The sequence below is a fragment of the Aedes aegypti genome, chromosome 2, assembly GCF_002204515.2.
Source record: "Aedes aegypti strain LVP_AGWG chromosome 2, AaegL5.0 Primary Assembly, whole genome shotgun sequence".
Lineage (NCBI taxonomy): Eukaryota > Metazoa > Arthropoda > Insecta > Diptera > Culicidae > Aedes > Aedes aegypti.
Window position 1 is genome coordinate 142,744,396 of NC_035108.1, and position 19,754 is coordinate 142,764,149.

General features: G+C 39.7%; 1 protein-coding gene across 1 annotated transcript in view; it reads right to left on the reverse strand.

Moving 5' to 3' along the window:
* Positions 1–1,644: 1,644 nt before the first annotated feature.
* LOC5575426 (uncharacterized protein DDB_G0271670) overlaps positions 1,645–19,754 on the reverse strand; it is a 355,154-nt gene continuing 337,044 nt past the window's right edge. Inside the window, exon 2 of the mRNA XM_021842578.1 lies at positions 1,645–5,000. Coding sequence (XP_021698270.1) covers positions 3,483–5,000 — 1,518 coding nt within the window. The 3' untranslated portion in view covers positions 1,645–3,482. The remainder of the gene's footprint in view (positions 5,001–19,754) is intronic.

A 19,754-nucleotide genomic window follows, 5' to 3' on the forward strand; every position in this document is an offset into this window, starting at 1 on the left:
CAGAGAAATTTTCGGAGGAATTCCTAGAGGAAAACCCCGGTATAATTTCTGGAGAAAATCTCCGGAGGAGTTCTTGGGGTTTATCTCCGGACGAATCATTGGAAGTCTATGGAAAAAATCCTGAGAAAATCCCCTGAGGAATTCCTGGAAAAAAAAACCCGGAGTAGTTCTTGGAGGATACCTCCGTAGGAATTCTTGAAATTCTCGGAGGAATCCCTGGAAGAAATTCCCGGATAAATTCCTGGACTAAACCTTCATAGAAATTCCTGTTGCAAATTTCCAGAGAAATTTCTGAAGGAAATCTCTAGATGAATTCAAAAAACAACCCCAGAGGAGTTTTTTAATTAAATCCTCGGAAGAATTTCTGGACAAAATCCTCTCATGAATTTATTTTGGATATCCACTGACAAATTCCTAGAGGAAATTCCCGGATGGATTCCGGAGGAATTCCTGGATCAAATCCCCGGAATAATTATTGGAAGTAATCTCCGAAGCAAGTTTTGGAGGAATTCCTAGAGGAAAACTCCGAAATAATTTCTGGAGAAAATCCCTGGATTAGTTCTTGGGGTTTATCTCCGGAAGAATCATTGAGGAAATGTACGGAGGAATTCCTGTGAAAATTCCCTTAGGAATTTCTGGAAAAAATCCCGTTGTAGTTCTTGGGGGATATTTCCGGAGGAATTCTTGAAATTCCCGGAGGAATTCCTGGAAGAGATCTTCTAAGGAATTCTTGGAGGATATCTTCTAAGGAATTCCGGGAGGAAATCTTCTAAAGAACTCCTGGAGGAAATCTTCTTAGGAATTCCTAAAGGAAATCTTCTAAAGAATTCCTGGAGAAAATCTCCGGAGAAATTCCTAGTGCAAACTCCCAATAAATTTCTGGAGAAAATCTCCGGACGAATTCTCTGAAAAAAAAATCCCCGGAGGAATTCCGTAATGAAATCCCTTGAAGAAATCTGCGGGAGTATTCCTGGATTAAATACTTGCAGAAATTTCTGGACGAATTCCACGGAGAAATTTGTGATAGAAATACCTGAAGGGCTTCCGAAGGCGTTCCTGGAGGAAATCCTCGGAGCAATTCTTGCAGCAAATTCCAAGGAATTCCTGGTGGAAATCGGACACATCGGAGAAACTTCGGTAAAATTCCCGGAAGAGCTGAATATTTCTGTAGGAGGACTTCGTTGAGGAATCTTTAGATTCATTTCCATAAAAATTTCCTGGTGGAATCCTTGAACGAATTCCTGCAGGAATTCCTATAGGATTCCCCGATAAAATAATCCGATAATCGCTTTCCTTTTTGAATCATCTTTAACTTTTGCTCCTTCACTTCCTAGACTACCAAGCTCAGGGAGAAAAATCCGAACCGGTTTGTGCACTCCAAATGCTATTATGCTACGCATTTATACTTCCATGTATAGCTTAATCAATTTGTCTATTAATTGCTCTCTGTAAAATTTTTGAATCTAATGAGCATCAACTCTAATCGTTAACCAGGAACGATAGAAACTCCTCTGCGATGCACAAATGAGGCAATTTTGACGTTTTGCTGAGGAGCGAACAATTAACTCAAAATGTTCAACACAGCTCCTCAAGCGATTCGAGTGAGTGTGCAACAAATGAGAGGATTTTTTCTGGCACTTCCAATCTCTATGCTATGCTCACCTTTACTCACGCTTCATAAGAGCTCTTTGAGTGTCCCGCCCGACCAAGACAGGCCTCGCAGAGTTGTAACGGCACTCTTTTTTGCTTGAATTTTACTCTATTGTGTTTTGTGCGGCATCTTCCTTGCTCATTTTAAGTTGCCTCTCTGCTTGCCATTTTTTCGCTTAGTCGCAAAGAGTGAGGCAAATACAGCACGTTGCTCTAGAAGTCTAGAGTGTGTCATCGAACTCTGATAATGTTGAGGAGCTTTATCAAGCCTGTCGTAACTCAGAATAGCTCACTTTTGGTCGTCTTTAGCATATACCTTGGACAATTTCCAACTCAGTGAGAGTAATAATTAGGGCACCTGAAGAGCACAGTACGTCTCAACGAGTTTGCAGCACATCATCATCATCATGGAACCCCAAATGACCTTACCTCTCCTCGATCGATGTGGTTTGAGCTTCGATCCTATAATAGGATTATGCTGCATGATTTATGCAGCGCAACATAAATCAAGCATCGTCTTCGACTCCCAACAACCGGATCAACGAACACCAAGGGCAAAACAGAAAATCATTCAATAACCATAATTCGTTCTTTTCATCATTCAATCCGGCTCGAGCTTTTTTTTCCTTGCTGGCATCGACTCAAACTGCCGGAAAAGTGGATTTTATATTCTCTCCGCTACGAAACGAAGACTTTTCCGTGCCATTGAATTTAGTTTATTGGCAGCAGATGTGATTCGTTCGGTTCGTGATCGGTTCATCTTCTTTCAATCAGAGAAATCGCTGAAAAACAACATCCCGAGAAAATTTTAATAACAGTTGATCAATTTCCGTGCACAAGTTTTGGGTGCCTTCAGCTTCCAGAGCTTCTGGTTCGGTGTTTGTTTTGTCCAAGCAATCACCCTTCCCGAAGGACCTCTGCCGACTAGGCTGGTTTGAAGAAGGGTCCGAACAGGGAAATTTCCCTGTTGAATTCGTACTTCAATTGCTTTTTTCAAACTTTTCCTACAGAACCAACAACTATGAGCGAAAAAAGGAGGCAAGCTATTAGTGTAATGACTTAATGGAAAATGCCACAAAACATTTCCTACTTTGGCCAACCGCTCTCACTCTTGACGGGTCTTTTATATTGACAGGAAAAAAAAAAAGATGACAAACTTTTGCCGAACTGCCGGCGATGGCGAACCAGGCGGCAGAGACGAAACCATTGTGGCCATCAATTAAAAGCGGGAAAATGGCAACTTACAGAACTTTTCCCAGCATATTTATGTGTCCCTGCGAGAAATATCTTTTCTTCAGTTGACCGACCGTAGTTAAAAATTCTGTCACTTAAATAGTGTTTCAATAAAAATAATGTGTCCAGTTTGATATTCTGAATCTTTCAATTTGCTCCATCAAGTTCTCACTGTTCCTTTTCACGATCCTCCAGTTTTTTTACCATACCGAACCCAACTTCTCAATTAATTAAAAACCGCATTTGTGTTTTCGCCTTCCTTCCTTCAGCTTCCACCAAAAACAAAAAAAAAACTTTTCAATTTCGTCCTCATCACAACACTTTTTAATTTACTTTTTTTCGATTTGTCTCCCACATTAAAACTTACTCTGTTATACTATTAAAACAAACATCCTCTCGCTACCATTCTGGCCCTCGAATAATCTGACTCTCGCACGCTCGCTCTCTCTCTCCCTCTCTCACGATAATGCACTTATTTTTTGGTTTTCTCAAATCGATGTACCTTTCCTCTCTCTCTTTGTATCTTTCCTGCTCTGCGCTTCTGGCAACCAGACACCCACACACTTCCCAACAGAGTACTCGAACCGGGCCCAGCCTCTCTAGTTCAGCACGTACTGCATGTTGAGGTCCAACAGTTGGGAAACGTCCGTCGGGCAGGTGAACTCCAGATGTGATCCACTGGACGACGAAGCCGTCTCCAGCCCATCGATCCGGATGTCTTCCAGATCGTCGGGCACCATGTTGATCAGGTCCAGCTGCTCGTTGTTGAGGTGGGCCTGCTGGCTGAAGGTTATCGCTGAACTGCTGATGAGACCGTTGGTATTGCAGTCGCTGAGCACCATTCCGTTGCAGTTGGACGTCGTGGTGATGCTGTTGATGTTGGTGCTGGAGCAGCTACTTGTTATCAGAGCTGAAGATTGGCAGTTGGACGAAATGCTATTGAGCGGGCTGGATTGTTGCAGTTGGTGATTCTCGGCTAGCTGACTAACCGAATTGAGCGAGTTCAGCTGGTTGATGTTTATGGAGGAAAGTAACAAAGCATGTGACGGAACCGTACTCGACAGTTCACTAAAGCTCGCTAGGGTGGGATTATTTCCTTTGGCTATGCTGACCGTCGTAAACAGGCCGTTGTATCCGACATCGTTTATCGAACTGACGCTCACTGGGCTTGAACGAGTGTATTGGTCACTATGGCTTCCACAGTACGGATTGTTGTCCCTCTTGGTAATCGGTTCGGTCATATACGGGTCAAATTGTTCACAATCCTCTTCAAAGCATGATTCACTCTTCATGTCCACGATCATCTGATCAAGTCCATTCATGTTCATTGCTGCATCCAAACCATTCGTGAACTGATTATTGTTCAAAAGCATCCTCTTACTGTCTTCATCGTTTTCACCGATAAGCCTTACGAAGCCTTTACTGCATTCGTCCGGAGAGAACTCGTCCAGGTTTGAAAACTCCAAATGAATTCCATTCGTAAACGTTGATTCTGGCGAGATCATGGAGTTGTCCTCGAAGTAAGTTGCTCCTTCCGGAGAGCTTGGTTTTATCGCCGGGACCAGGGGACTCATAAACTGTTCATCGAAGTTTCCATTGGTATCCTTGATTTCCGCCCTAAGCAGTGCCTTTTTCGACTTTAGATTACTGCTGTTGTTGTTGTTGCTGTCGTTTTTGCTGACTTTGCCGTTGCTGCGCCGGCCTGTTCGGGACTTACCGGACGATGAGGACGACGACGAAGAGGAGGAAGATGACGAAGACGATGTCGAACTGCCGCAGCTATCCCGCGACGAGGTAGACGATGCTGACGAGGACGAAGCCGACGTAGATCCGTTTCCGGTGCTGCTTTTGCTCGAACCCTTGACCTGCTTCTTCTTTGGACGGTATTTGTAGTTCGGATACTCCTGGGTGTGCAGCTTCCTCAGTCGTTCCGCTTCGTCGATGAACGGTTGCCGTTCAGCTTCGCTTAGAGCCTTCCATCGCGCGCCCAAGTTCTTGCTGATGACGGCATTGTGCATGTCCGGAGTGACCTCGCAGATCTTGCGCCGCTCGATCTGGCTCCACACCATGAACGGATTCATCGGGCGTTTGATGTGTCCTGGGCTGTGCTTTTTAGTCTGCGGATGAGGAGAGAGAAGAAAAGCAAGGTTAGGATTGTTTGTACTGTGTTTGAGTTTGATTTTGTCGGTGAGCTCGTTTCATACTACTTTTCTATATACTAATTTTTCTGAGTACTGGCAAAGTAAAATACTTTGTCCATAAAGAGCAGTAACTGCTTTGGATCATGTTCACCAATCCTCACAAACCCCATTCCACTTCCGTGAGCCCCATATTCACTTCAAACACATGCCATTTGTTAAAGCACAAGATTAAAGTACAGAGAAAAAAACGATTCAACTTTCCTCCCTCGACGTACATAATTTGGATAAACATAACAAAATATGCTCGCCGTCGACATTGTAATATTCGTACTTTCTCCTTCTCCGATTCGCCGCCGCCAGTAGGTGTATTTGCAGTTCATCACCGAAAAAAAAGAACCTCACAACCCTTCCCGGGAGGATTACAAAGTATAATTCATGCGAGTTCTCTGCCCATCATGTCATCCTCCAGTCCTCGTCGGCGGCGACGGTGGACTTCCCTCCCCTCGATTCCATCCGCCGAAGCCTCAACATAATACAATTATACAGAGCCAGAACTTAAGCACGGCGCGCGGCGGTCTCGTACGGCGGGATTCCGGTGGTCGTTGAACGGATACCGCCACCGTCGCCTCCATCGACGTGAGACGAAAAATAAGGCACAAAGAGGGAGAAGCACGGCAGACTGATATAAAAACAACATTGCCTGAGGTTGGATTCTCATTTTTTTTGTTTTGCACATAGATCTACTCTACATACGTCAGCGTGGAGGTGTTGCTGTTGAAAACGCTATATGGCGGACCATAATCGCTTCGCAAAATTTAGTTACAACCGTGTTCGAGTGGTGGCGATGAGAGTGAACGACATGGAAGCTGAAGCGTTTCGTTTGATAATGTTCCGAGTTACGTTTTGAATATAATACGACTTATATTAGGTATTTTTATTGGACAGTATGGGGCCGTTGACTATGCTTCTGCAAACTTCAGCATAATGAATAATAATGAAAATAAGGACAATCGATGTTCTGCTGTGCATTGAGCTCATCCAGATGTTGAAGAGAACATTTCTTCTATAAATTTAGGTATTTGGGTTCAGATTTTGGGTGTCAGCTTTAGAAAATCACAATCAATTGAAAATTCATAAGAGAATACGGTTCGAAGCTATCGCCAGAAAGCTCAATCACAGAAGCGTACGAATGAAAAATTGGTTCTTAGAACTTCTAACCTGTTAAATGCATCGATGGCATACGCATGATTACGCTACCTGTATCCAGGCTTGATAATACTCCTCAACATCTTCAGAGTTCGATGACATACTCTAGAGCAGTGATTCCCAATGTGGGCGAATTCGCCCCCCTGGGGGCGATTTTCAAGCTCAAGGGGGCGAAAATTTGTAAAACAGAATTTGGGGGGCGAAAAATCCAGAAAGGGGGCGAAAAGGCTAACACTGGATAATATGAAAATAATTACGCATAACCTTTGGAAGACACACATCTGAAGGTAAATCAATTCCAAACTTAACTAATTCCAGGAATATTTTGCCTTAGATCGATTTATGACACTTAATAATTGTCAAATACGAAGTATTTGTATCATGCATCCATGTTTTTTTAGTATCATGTGAATTTTCAGAATGGTCGGTATTTGAGATTTTCACAAGGTCGGATGATAAGTCACAGATAATATTTAAAACACAGCAAGGTTTAGATGTACAAAACATGTATCTTAGATTCTTTAGAACTTTTTGCAAATGCCCAATATTTTATACAAGGAATTTTCTTGTTAAGAACTTTGAGGTTAGGAAGCTAATATTTCTTTTATTAAGGGAAATTCTTATCATTTCTTATGGTACAAATGGAACAATCATCTTGAATGTTGCAATTTCTTATGGACAATTTTGAAAAATGAAGCAGACAAAAATCGGGTTCCAACGACAAATCCGTTTAATGCCGAAGACGAATAACACTCTATTCAAAAAAAAATAATGAAGAAATATCAAAGATGCGTCGGATTTGAACATTCAGTATGTCCAAAAAATCTGAGTTTTTCTTGGGGTTACAAAAAGTACCATCATTGCATCATTGAAAAATAAGTTGAAAAACATTCTGGATTTCAATATTTTTTTAATAACATAAATAGTGTTCCCAGGATTATCAAACATTATTGCAGTAATTTTAGAAATAGCGGATAAATTAGTATGAGATCTCAATTAACAAATCATCCCTCAACAAGTTGGCGTATTTGCATATATTACATAAAAATGGTTTAAACTGGGCCGAACTTGTATCGAAAACTGAGCCTGTAATGCACGCAAAATATTGAGAAAATTGCTGTTATAAATTGCAGTCCAGTAAATTATTCCTAATAATTGGGGGTTATCGATATTTAAGAAAATATTTTAAAATTGAATATGGAATTCACATATCAGGGGGGCGATTTCAGATAACTATTGGTCTCAAGGGGGCGAAAGTTGAAAAAGTTTGGGAAGCACTGCTCTAGAGCAGCGTGCTGCCTTTGCCACTTTGAGAGGCAAATGATGCTAGATCCTAGATCCATATTTTCAAAAATGTCTGGAAACTCCCCAGTCAACCAATACTTTGATTTTTCATTGCGAAATGAACTTCTGGCCAAAATTTCATTCAATTTAGAGTATATTTAGTTGTGCTTCAAATCAATTATGTGTTTTTAAGCTATTTTAAAGCTTTAAAAAATCATAACTACCGAACGAAACATCAAAATTTATCGTAAATACCTCTACATAGTAGTTTATCCAATTCTACGAACTTTTGCCGAACACGATTTTATGATTGGAGCAAGTTTTAACATAGTTTGGTTGAGGTTTGTATCTCGAGGTTCTTGAAAATCACTATTTTTAGGGAGTTTTCTCTCTGAAAAACATACCTGCATGAAAATTTCGTATTTTTAATTTCCAGACAAGATGACAATGCATATCTTAAAGTCAATCCCGTTCAAAGTTGCCATTTATCTTACGAAAATAAATTGTAAAAAATAAGTAATTATAAGGCGCATTTGTAAATCCACTGTGGGTGAGCCAAGAGCACCACCGTGAGCTTCAAGGAATACAAAAAATGAATACGTTAGCATTGCCTTTTCTCAGTCGATGATGATGATTGTTTTCAAATCGTTCTAAATGATCAGTGAAATGTGATCAAAACAATCATCACTCGAAAAGAAAAAGCAATGCTAGCTTGTTCAATTCATTCGTTTCCGGTACATGTGTCATGCATGATTTGGTTATCATCAGGTTGCGACGCGGTGCTCGATCTAGGGGCATTTATTGTAATTTATTGCCTTAAGCAACATGTAGTCTTTTGATGGTCAATGAATTCAGATATGTATTTTGTTTTATTCCCGTTGACTAGTGCCTGAAAAAATAATGCCAATGGGTGTTTTACATGCTATATATATTGAGAAAACTGTAATTTCTGGGTACTGCGGAGTACAAATTTGGATCAAACAATGTTAAAACTTAATTTAATCTTATAAGCGTGTTCGAGAAACTTTAACAGAATAGAATTAGCTTTCAAATAGTGGTAATAGCAAGTGGTTTTGATTTTCCACATGCTAGTTATGATTTTTCAAACCTTGAAATAACCCCAAAAACACATTTTCAACTTGAAGCATACTGAAATCTTTATCAAATGAGCTGAAAATTTGACCAGACATTGTTGTTGGCATGAGAATTCCGAATACTACTTGACCGGTAGATTTCCAGGCATTTTTTTAAAATATGAACAGATCTACTATAGAGCACTTAAATGACCTCGAATTGGAGTAAGCTCGACGATCTTGCCGAACGCTCCTCAGTGGCCGGTCTCAACGTCAACGTCAACAAAACCAAATCCCTGGATATGAACACAACCAGCCCATACAGGTTCACAATAGCTGGGAAAACAGTGAATAACGTCGAAAACTTCCAATATCTTGGTAGCCATTTGGCGTCTGACGGCGGTACCAAGATCGACATAGGTGCACGGATAAAGAAGGCGAGGGCTGTTTTTGCGAGTGAGATTAGTCAACGCACCAATTCTGATATTCAACTCCAATGTGAAATCTGTGCTGCTATACGCCAGTGAAACGTGGTGTGTATCAGCGGAGAACACTCAACGGCTGCAGATGTTCATCAACAGCTGCCTACGGTATATGATTCGGGCAGTTGTGTGGATCTCTAATGCTGAGCTTCGACGTCGGTGCCACCATCAACCGATACAAACCGAAATTCGACAACGAAGGTGGCCACACTCTACGTCGGAGATTGGAATCCAGCTGGACATCGCAGCAGAGGCAGACCCAGATGCTCACGGCGGCACAGCTTTAACAAAGAAATAAAAGAAGTCGACGACAATTTGGCCTGGCCGCAGGTCAAGACAAAGCTGGCAATCACATAGGATGGAAATCTTTGCCTAGGACCCATAAGTAATAAGTAAAACTAAAGACGCTACTGTTTGGAGCAGCTAGGCACTCGAATGTCGCCATTGAGTACATGCATCACTGTGAGGTAGTGTTGCTAAAAGAGAAAGCACTTGACAGACCCTTGGCAATTTGCTGATTGCTGAATGCAGTCAGATCAGCTCAACGTATTCCACAGTGCTAAGGCAGTGAGCGTAGAAACAGTCTTCCAAAAATCTAGCCACTCTTGGTAGCTGGTTGAGGCTTGCCCGTTTATCAATCCCTCGGAAACGCCGTGAATACCAGGACATCATCTGTATGTCAATCTCAAGGCAACATTCAATAGTGTTGACTTCACAACCATCCACCTTTATCAGATCTTTCCCAGACAACCAAAATGCACGTATAACGAAATCACCTGGAGGCTTTGTATGTGCAAAATTTCACTTATAAGATGTCGCAAAAAGGCCTTCTGCGTACAAAAGTGGAGGCGATTTGCGTGCATTTATTATGTGATGAATAATATCATACAATGCGAGTGTATAAATATTCTACCGAACTAACCTGTGATCTTATGCGACTTAACTTATGATAACAAATGTTGATTTGACAGCTGCTACGGATTGATCCGATTTACTTTGTACGAGTGTACGAGACGAAGCAAAATGTACAAATAAACTCAGAAAAAGGTGTTTTATGCGAGGAAACTCATCAATCTGACGAGTTTATCCACGATGTTTTGCGAGTTTGATGTAATTAGTATGATTAAACGAGTTATAACGTGAACTTTCATGCGACTTCTGGTTGTCTGGGTTGGACCTGTAGCTCTAGTTCTTAACCCGTATTCATCCAGCAAATGGCAAAAAGTTCAAATTGTTACCATCTCGACAATTCTTGGCGAATTGCTTTCGTTTTAGTTCGAATGGAGTCGTCTGGATGTCTAGCTTTTCTAGACTAATAAGTTGGGCGAAAGTTGATTTAAAAGCAAGTTGGGGTCATTTTAACCCGACTTGTCCCAGAGACCCTCCGGAATAACTCCGAACCAGTGGACATTTCCAAAAATTCCAATGATGATCAAAAAACTAGACGTCTAGACGATTCCATTCGAACCAAAACGAAGGCCATCCGTCAAGAAATACGTCCAGCAGTCTGTACTTAATGCCGTTTGCTGGGCGGATACGGGTTAACAGTTTCAAGTTATTTCGGACATGCTACTATCGTGCTCCAATGTGAGTCATGCGCTAGCGGTGTTTGAACATTACACTTATTGCACTAAAAGGTACTACTATGTGTAGAACCACATGCATAAGGTATGGTACGTTTCTTGGCAGATCCAGTATATTTGTTTGCTTCGCTGATGTTGGATGCACAAAGAAAAAAAATGGTTGAAAATAAGCATCCATACCGATGTCATTATCCTAGAATACGCCTGGTGCTGCTTCTGGATCCTCCAATATTTGGCGTGATCCTAGATATAGTGTTATTTGCCCTCATCGACTTTTCCGGATATAGCCGACGTAGTTCTTGAAGGTCAATCGATCGTTGACCATTCAGACCATGCTCCGATGAGATTGCGTGTCCTCCTACGGTGATTTCAAATTATTGAACCGCTTTACAGTACATCTGACAAACACTACCTTCTTTTTATGAAGAGCCAATCGCAGCTTGACTCTAGTTATACAGCTGCACGATCATGATTAACGGAGACCGTTGAGCTCCCATTTCCTGGAGAGAGGGTCCTATCTGAGGAATCACAGAGATTTTCCCGCAAAAGGATAGCGATATTTATTTAAAAGGTTCCGTAATTCAGAACGATCTTTTGAATCTACTCGTTCGATTCCGTGAACATGAAGTAGTGCTTGTAAGAGATGTAATGAAAATGTACAGGCAAATTCATCAGGATACCAATGACTCTCTTATAATATGTTTTCCACTTCTCCAAGAAAGAACCACTCAATGTCTACTAGCTGCTTACTGTGAGATACGGACTGAAACCATCGTTATTCATAGCAACACGCCCTCTCAAACAGCTTGCTATCGACGAAGAATCGAAGGATTCTCCAGCAAAAACCAGAAAAGGAAGGTTATTTTTACGTTGACAACTAATGTGAGGAGCAGGTAGCGTTGAGAAAGCCATCAATCTTTGTGAAGATTTAACGTCTTCGAGGGCAAAAGGAGGATGTCCCATACGGAAATGGTGCTCCCATTGCCTCGAAGTATTGGCTGATATCCCTGTGTTTAAATTGGGAATCAATCTTTCTTTTAGTTTTGATTTACAACCTGATGAAAGAATCAAAACTTTGAGGTTTATTTGGGATCGGAAAGCCGATTAACTACGGTTCCTAACCAGTTCATGCAGATCATGGAGGAGAATGGACAAGGAAGAGAATTTAGCTAAGCTATTTGATCCCCTTGTATTGATCACACCTGTAGTAGTAAACGCAAAAAATATTATACAGGAATTATCACTCCTGGATGAGATTCTCCGGTGACTATGCAATTAGAGCAGAAATGGATTTTTTTTTCATGGCCGTTTGTCTAAACTGGCCGAATACAGCATCCCAAAATTTGCGTTTATTACGGATTACTTCAACGTACAGCTACACTGTTTCGTCGACACTTCAGAATTTGCGTACGGAGCGTGTTTATACGATCGCTCTGTAGTTCTACTCGGTAAGGACTACTCTCCTCTAAATCTCGGGTTGCTTATTTGAAACTAATAACAACCCCAATATCAGAGTTTTGTGCATCTAGAGAGGCTGCACGTAACATTACTGTCCATGAGGTCACATTATGTCTTCAACATAGTAAACGAATAGAAGAATAGCAACATAAACAAATAAATGTCTGAATTAATAACTGTTAACCAAGATCCGAAACCTGGAAGTAGGCTCTGTATATATTACATGTCGATAAAAAAGAGGAATGAAAGAAGATGAAATCTAAATTGTATGCAAATCGTTATGTTTGGCATTGAAGGACCTCAAAAGTTGTAAAATCCATGCCCTATTTTAAAATCAGCCTTGAATAGCAACATATAGAATATTTGAAAATAAAGAGAATGCTTCTATACATGTGAAGAATTGCACATGTCTGGTATATATTTTCCTAATACAAATTGTTCACAAAAGCGTAACTCAAAAGAGTCGAAGAAAAGACCAAGAGAAATAACAACTTCGTGTTGATGTTCCCGATTGCAATTTCTTCCCCCATCAAACCATCTTTGCCATCCATCTTGACCTCAAATCGGCTAGATCCGAGTTCATTATTTGCACGGTCCTTTGCACGGTTCCGCTAGCATTGCAGCAGACACGGAGACCCAGACAGGCCATTGTGACGCATCATAAATCCGAAGCCCCGCTCGATGGCTAACCGCATAACTCGGAGGAGAAGTTGCCAGCCAGCCGCCATCCCGCGCGCCGTTGTTGCCGCCCACTTCCAATAACTGTCCAATCGATCATCACCTCGGCAAAGCGTGACGAGAGCGCGCTCATTAGTGTCATTTTGCAGCTGCATCGAATTGTTGATCAGGCTTAGCTCTCGAGACTCGAGCCTGGACTCTCGGCCCTCCTCCCCTTAACCCCCTACGGCACGCACTGATGATGCATAAAAATGCAACGGTTGCGTCTCCGATTACGGTTCATTAGGCATTCGCAGTGCGATTTCCCTGTGTGTGACGCCAGGCACGACACGACTCGGCAGCACAAAGCACAAGCACTTCGCAGAACTAGGAAGTATATAATCTGTTCTGCGACAACAACGACTACGGGCAACGGCGACGGCGGCGTGTCCTTCTACGTCCCATATATGGCGTGAGCTCCGTGCAAGGGAACCAGTTTTCTCGCCTCACGGATGAATTTTGATGACCGCTGCTGACGGCTGATTCTATTCTGCCGTTCCGTCGACACAATCATACCAGTCAGTCAGTCATTAACGGCTCGCCCCGTTTTCTAGGACCTCATCGGGTACAGCGCTTTTATGGTGCGCTGACCCTTAACTTTTTTCTGCAGCTGCTCATCGCTTGCTTGCAGCCTCTGGGGAGATCCGTTTCAATTAATATTTAACGCATCGTATACCCAAAAAGGTGCTTTAATAAAATTTCGTCGATTCTCATGTATGCGGAAGACGAGCGCGCGTCTTCGATCTCCCAGAGCTAGCTTGAAGCTCCCAGCTCACGTAGGCGTTTGATGGCTCTGATGGCTGGAAACTGCCATCGGAAGGCTCAAATTTGTTCATTCATCACGTTCTGCTTGGATGATTGGACGAGCGCAAAAGCACACACATGGAAACTCACGAAGCGACAGCAGCGAGCAGGGTGGTCAGGGTTACCGATTTATCGGCTTCCTACCAATTCAATGTGTCAATGACGATATTCCAAATTTTCTATCAAACACTATCGCTTCTTTAACATTTAATTCTTCTTCTTCTTGGCATTAACGCCCTCACTGAGACAGAGCTTCTCCGCTTAGTGTTCTTATGAGCACTTCCACAGTTTTTAACTGAGAGCTTTCTTTGTCAAAGTTGCCATTTTTGCATGCGTATATCGTGTGGTAGGTACGATGATACTCTATGTCCAGGGAAGTCAAGGAATTTTCCATTATGAAAATATCCTGGACCGACCTTCAATGCATGGCTTTGTTTTGTAGCCGCGGACTCTAACCCCTCGGCTAAGGAAGGCCCCAAGGCAGTAACTGACTATTCACTGTTCAATGAACACATACAAAACGAAGTATCCCCTTCGCTGTTTCGATAGCACTGTGAACCATTGTATTTAATTCATTAGAAATGAACGCATGGAACGAGCTCACCAGTTGATATTCCATCCTCGACAAGAAACTGCACAGCAAAACGCGAACATGGAATCACACTTTCACTCTGTTCAAAATTGATGTTCTTGACACATCTTTATTCCATTCGATGAGCTCACCTACATATAACTACCGACTTTTGTTAATCTCGTCAAAAATCAACCTGGCCACCCTGTCAGCGAGAGGACTTTTACGAGTCAGCTACTGGGATAATCCCCACGGGAACGACAAAGACAACGGACGGCAGACGTGGCCGGCCACCATCCCATCGGTGGTGGTAGCCAACAGGTTCCACCCGTAAGGCAGCTCCCGCGCACCGAAATGCTACTAGGTACGACTCTGCGGGATTATGATTATTCATGATGTGCAAATGAGCCAGCAGAAAACGGGATCGCTTTTGCTCTGCCGTGGCACTAAATATAATCGAAGCAGCGAATTGCAGCGTAAATGAATATTAAAGGCTAAAAAATCCCCATTCCCGATGGTCAATGCAAATGTTGCGTCCAGTTCTTCAGAGGAATCGTGTTGAAAAGGGTCAGTTCACGTCGTCGTCGTCGCTTCCGCCATCATCCACATAGCAGGAAGTGCATCTCTTGGCCTTTGATTGTCTGTGAATGGACGAGCGAGTTCTAGAGAGATAGCCACGCCTCGCAAAATTTGAATTTCGTACGATGGTTCGTTTTTGCATCCAAACGCTTATCTTCAACTGCTAATCTTTTCCGATATGATGAATGAATAATGATGCGAAATTTTCGGGGGCAGCTCCACGCTGCGCTTTCCGCTGTGACCGTCGCGTATTGGAGTTGCACGAAGATTGCAAGCGGAGCCAAAGTGCTGATCCGTGCGGGTAATCATCGTCAACGCAAAACCCTCTAGGGGGGTAAGCATTCAGGAAAGAGGTCGATTGTAGGAAGGACTGACTGCGTGAGGAGTGTGTTGATTATTTATGAATTTTGCGCGCGATAGAATGGCACATAAATTTCCTTAATGCTGTCGTCAACCGATCCCAGGCAGTGGCAGTGAACGAGCTGACGATAACCAACCACTGAGGTAGCAAGACCCTAGTCGGGGGTGCGTGTGGGTGGGCGTCGTCTTGGGTACACCAACGCGCTGTGAGATTCTACCGCTTGGGGTATTAGATTCAGCAAGTCGGCAGGCAAAAATCAAGTGAAGAACCTGTTCAGCAAGTCTTGGACAGATTGTGGTTACTTCGCTGGTGGAATGTTCTCGGTAAATCTGTTTGGTTGGGGGAAAGATGTAGGGCAGAGGCAGAGGACTGCTTCTCACGAGGTCGATTCAATCTACGCAGGAACTTTTTGATGGATTTCTAGGTTATATTTGAGAAGATAGCTTGTTGATTCGTTCGATGACAACACGGTTCAATTTGTAGGCATAACCTACCAGCGTAACAAATAACACTTCAGGGAATTGTGAACTAGGATTATACTTTTAAAGGCTCTTACAATAAAGCTCCACCAAATATTGAGTTCACGACAATTTAATATTATCCGATAACTTCTAAGAGTTCAGGACTTCAGATCTACAAGTCTCACTAGTCATCTCTCGAAGGACTGTTGTGAACAAGGTTAATACCCGTACAGTGTTGTTGAAATATAACTTGTAGAATTAAACGTGTGCGAAATACAGTAGGTTAGAAGACGGTGAATTTCCAGCATAAAAACGAAACCGCCCTCCCCTTGGTGTTTTCTGAATTCCTCTTGACATAACAACAATGGTTTTACCAGGATGTCCTTGGAAATTTTCCCAGAATTTTTTTTCTCTGGAATTTAAACTAAGAACTTATATGAGAATACCTTCAAAAATTGTTCTAAAGATTCCCATAATATTCTTTTGGAATTTTTTTTTTTTTGAGAAATATCCCCAAAGAATTGAGGACTTCTTCTTAGTGGACTTACAGGGAATAATCAAGAAAGTTTACAGAAATCATAAGAAAAATTCCTGCACAACCGGAAAGTGTTTCTAAACAAATTACTAGAGTAATCTTTGAAGGAACTTTTGTATAATTTCTGGATTTTCTGATGTAATTCCTAGACACCGGAAAGAATCCAAATAGAAATTTATAAAGGAAATATGGGAGTTATGCTTGGAATTATTGCTATAACATTCGCCATAAAACCTGAAATGAAATATTTGAAAAAAATAACTGTAGAAGTAATCCCTGCAGGAAAACTCAAGAAATTTCCGCAGTCACTTTATGAGAACTTCGTAATCGAATTGATCAATTTGAAAATTGAGGACTTTCTGGCGGAGTCCCGTTAAAATTTTCTGGAGTGATCCTGGAAGAATTTAAAGAGCACTTCCTATAAGAAACTCTGGATGAATTCTTGGAGCAAGTCAAATGGGAATGGCTAAAAGAGTTCAGGAGTTTCTACGTCAATTTTTCCAGTTGGAATATTGTGTAGGATTTCTTTTAAAAATTCGAAAGATAATCGCTTCAAAAGCTTTAAAACTAACTTTAGTGCATTTTTTTTTGGAAAAAGTTTTGTATGGAGTTAAAAACAAATGAAAAATTGTGGAAGTCGTTGGAAAAACTTTTTCAGAGCAATCCTTTCAAAAATTGCCATAGGTAGAAACGTTGTAGTGCTCAAAAATTTGTTCGAGCAATATTCTGGATAAATTTCTTTTAGAATCCCTTGAGAAATGGTTGGAAGAACTTTTGGATGATGAATTTCTGGAGGGGTCCCAGGAGTACCTGCAAGTATAGTAGTAGACATTTCTGGAAAAGCTCTTAAAGAATACTTGAAGCTTTTCTTAGAGAAATCTGCACAGGTATTCCACGCCAATCTAATTTTTTTGGTTGCAATAAAAGTTGCTGGCTTAAAGCTGACATAACACACCTCACATGGTATGTTATGTCAGCTATTAGCTTAATTCCTTAGTGCTTTAGGTAAAAAACAGATGTACCAGCGTAACCAATAACCCTTCAGAGAATTGTGAACCAGGTTAAGACCTGTGCTGGCTCAAACAATAAAATTCCACCAAATTTATTTTTCGAAAGCCTTCAAAACCAAAAAAATTGTGTGCTCTTCTGAATTAACAAATCATAAAGAAAAAAAAAACACCAACATTTGAGTTAAAAGATTTAAAATTTAGAGGTGGTGCAAGCGTTTTGAAGGTGTATTTTCAAGTTTAATAACTTAACATTTTACAATGACTTTCAGTAAAATCACCATAACATCGTTATTTTCTAACCAATTAATTAAGTAATGTTCAACAAACGGAATATCAAATTTGACTACAATCAAAACTACCTAGTCTTAATTAAAAGTAGTTTTCTCTAAATATTTGCTCATTTGACTGGAAAAATCATTTATTTATTTTAGTTGTTCAACCAAAACTACAAATAAAAGCACGATTTTAAATGGAAACATCATTTGTTTTTGTATAATTTATTTAATTTTCCGGAAATTAAATGTTTACAATAAAACTAAAGTTTCTCAAGCATGTTTTTAATGCGAGACAAAAAGTGCATATTTATTTAACACAAGCAATTTTTTTTAAATTAAATTGATTAAAATAATGTTGCGAAGACCATTCCAAAGGTTTAACAAATGAAAAAAACCGGTTTCAGTAATTTTCGTTCAAAAAAATGTTTTTGGGCAGATTTTGCTTAAAAACGTCGTTATTTCCTTACCAATTTATGAAACATCTGTTGAACATCAAATTTGTCTAAAATCAAAACTAGTTTTAATTAATAGTAATTTTCTTTTCAAATTTTTGCTTATTTCACTGGAAAAATCATTTATGTTTGATCATAACCACATGAATACCTATCCGATTCTAAATCTATTTACATGATTTTTAAGCTTATTTAATTAGTTTCAAACTGTGTGTACGGCATATTACAATAAAAATGTTTTTGACTTAGTTATTCAACAGAAACTGCCCAAAAACAAGTTTTTCCATGAAAAAATCATTTTATTTTTGGATAATTTAATTTTTTTGCTCGATCATAACCTCATGAATACTCAACCGTTTTCACATCTTTTACATGATATTGAAGCTAATTTAATTGTTTTCAATCTGTGTGTACGAAATCTTAAACAAAAAAAATGTTTTTGGATTTTTTGTGCAACCAAAACTACCCAAAAACACGATTTTTAGTGAAAACTTCTTTTGATAGTTTTTTTTTTGCTGAAGACTACATTTTTACAATAAAAAACAGAGTTTCTAAAACATGTTTTTAATACATACAGTGTAGTGCATAATTTATTTGACACATGGAAATATGTTGAATTGAAAAAAAAAACATGCAATGACCTTTCCAAAGCATAACAAATCAGAAAATCTGGTTTCAGCTCCAGAGATAACGTTTAACTGACAAAAAATTGAAAAAAAAATGTTATTTTACGTGTAAAAAAAACAAGTATTTGAGCAGTTTTTGTAAGAAAACTTGGTCAAATCCTTATTCAGTGAAATGTGTTGTATGTTTGAAGACAATTAAATTATCTTCAAAAGCAAATAAAAAAATTGGAATCGGTTAAGTATTCACGAAGTTCTTGTCAAACAAAGTTTTTTTTTTAGTAAAATGGAAAAACATTCAAGTAAACTACTTCTTACTAAGACTAATTTTGGTTTTAGACTAATTTGGCGTTCTACAAAGTTTTTGTAAATTTAATTTAGGAGAGAACGATGTCAGAATTTTCAAAATCGGTTGAAAATTACAAAATTGTGTATAATTCACTGAAGGCCTTTATTGTAACTTGAAAATTCACCTTCAAATCGCTTGCTCCACTTCCAAACGTTTATATTTTTGGCTAAGCTTTTGAGGTATCACTTTTCATGTAATTTAAATTTAGAAGAGCACGCGAATTTTTGGTTTTGAGAATTTTCAAAATAAAACCCTATGCACAAGCATATTTGAATGAAAATGTAAAGAATTCTCTCATTCATTCCGTAAATAATTATTAGGGTGCGGTTTATTTTTTTAAATTTCTCAAAATCAAAAATTTGTGTACTCTTCTGATAACAAATCACATAAAGCGGAAAACCTCAAAGTTTGAACCATAATTATTAAGATTTAAAAGAGGCGCAAGTGACTTGGAGGTGAATTTTCAATTTATAAAATGTGAACTACAGATATGTCTTCATATCATTGCTTTAACCAACTTCAACCAATTTTTTTTACCAATTACCAAGGCTTTAACTTCAGCATCATTCTCTTGAAAACTTGATTACAAAAAGTTTTTTTTTTTTTGAACATCAAATTTATCTCAAATTAAAACAAATCTTAGTAAAAGGTAGGCTTCTCGAAAATTTTCCTTATGTTACTAAAAACATCATTTTTGTATGACCCTAACTTTAATGATATTCAATCGATTCAAAATCTTTTTAAATGATTTTGAACCCAATTCAGTTGCTTCCAATGGGAGTACACAAAACATGAACTAAAAAAAATTTTGACTTGGTTATTGAACAAATCAACCCAAAAATAAGGTTTTTTTTAAATAAAAATATATCGATTTTTTTGCACTTCTATTATTTTTTACTATTTAACT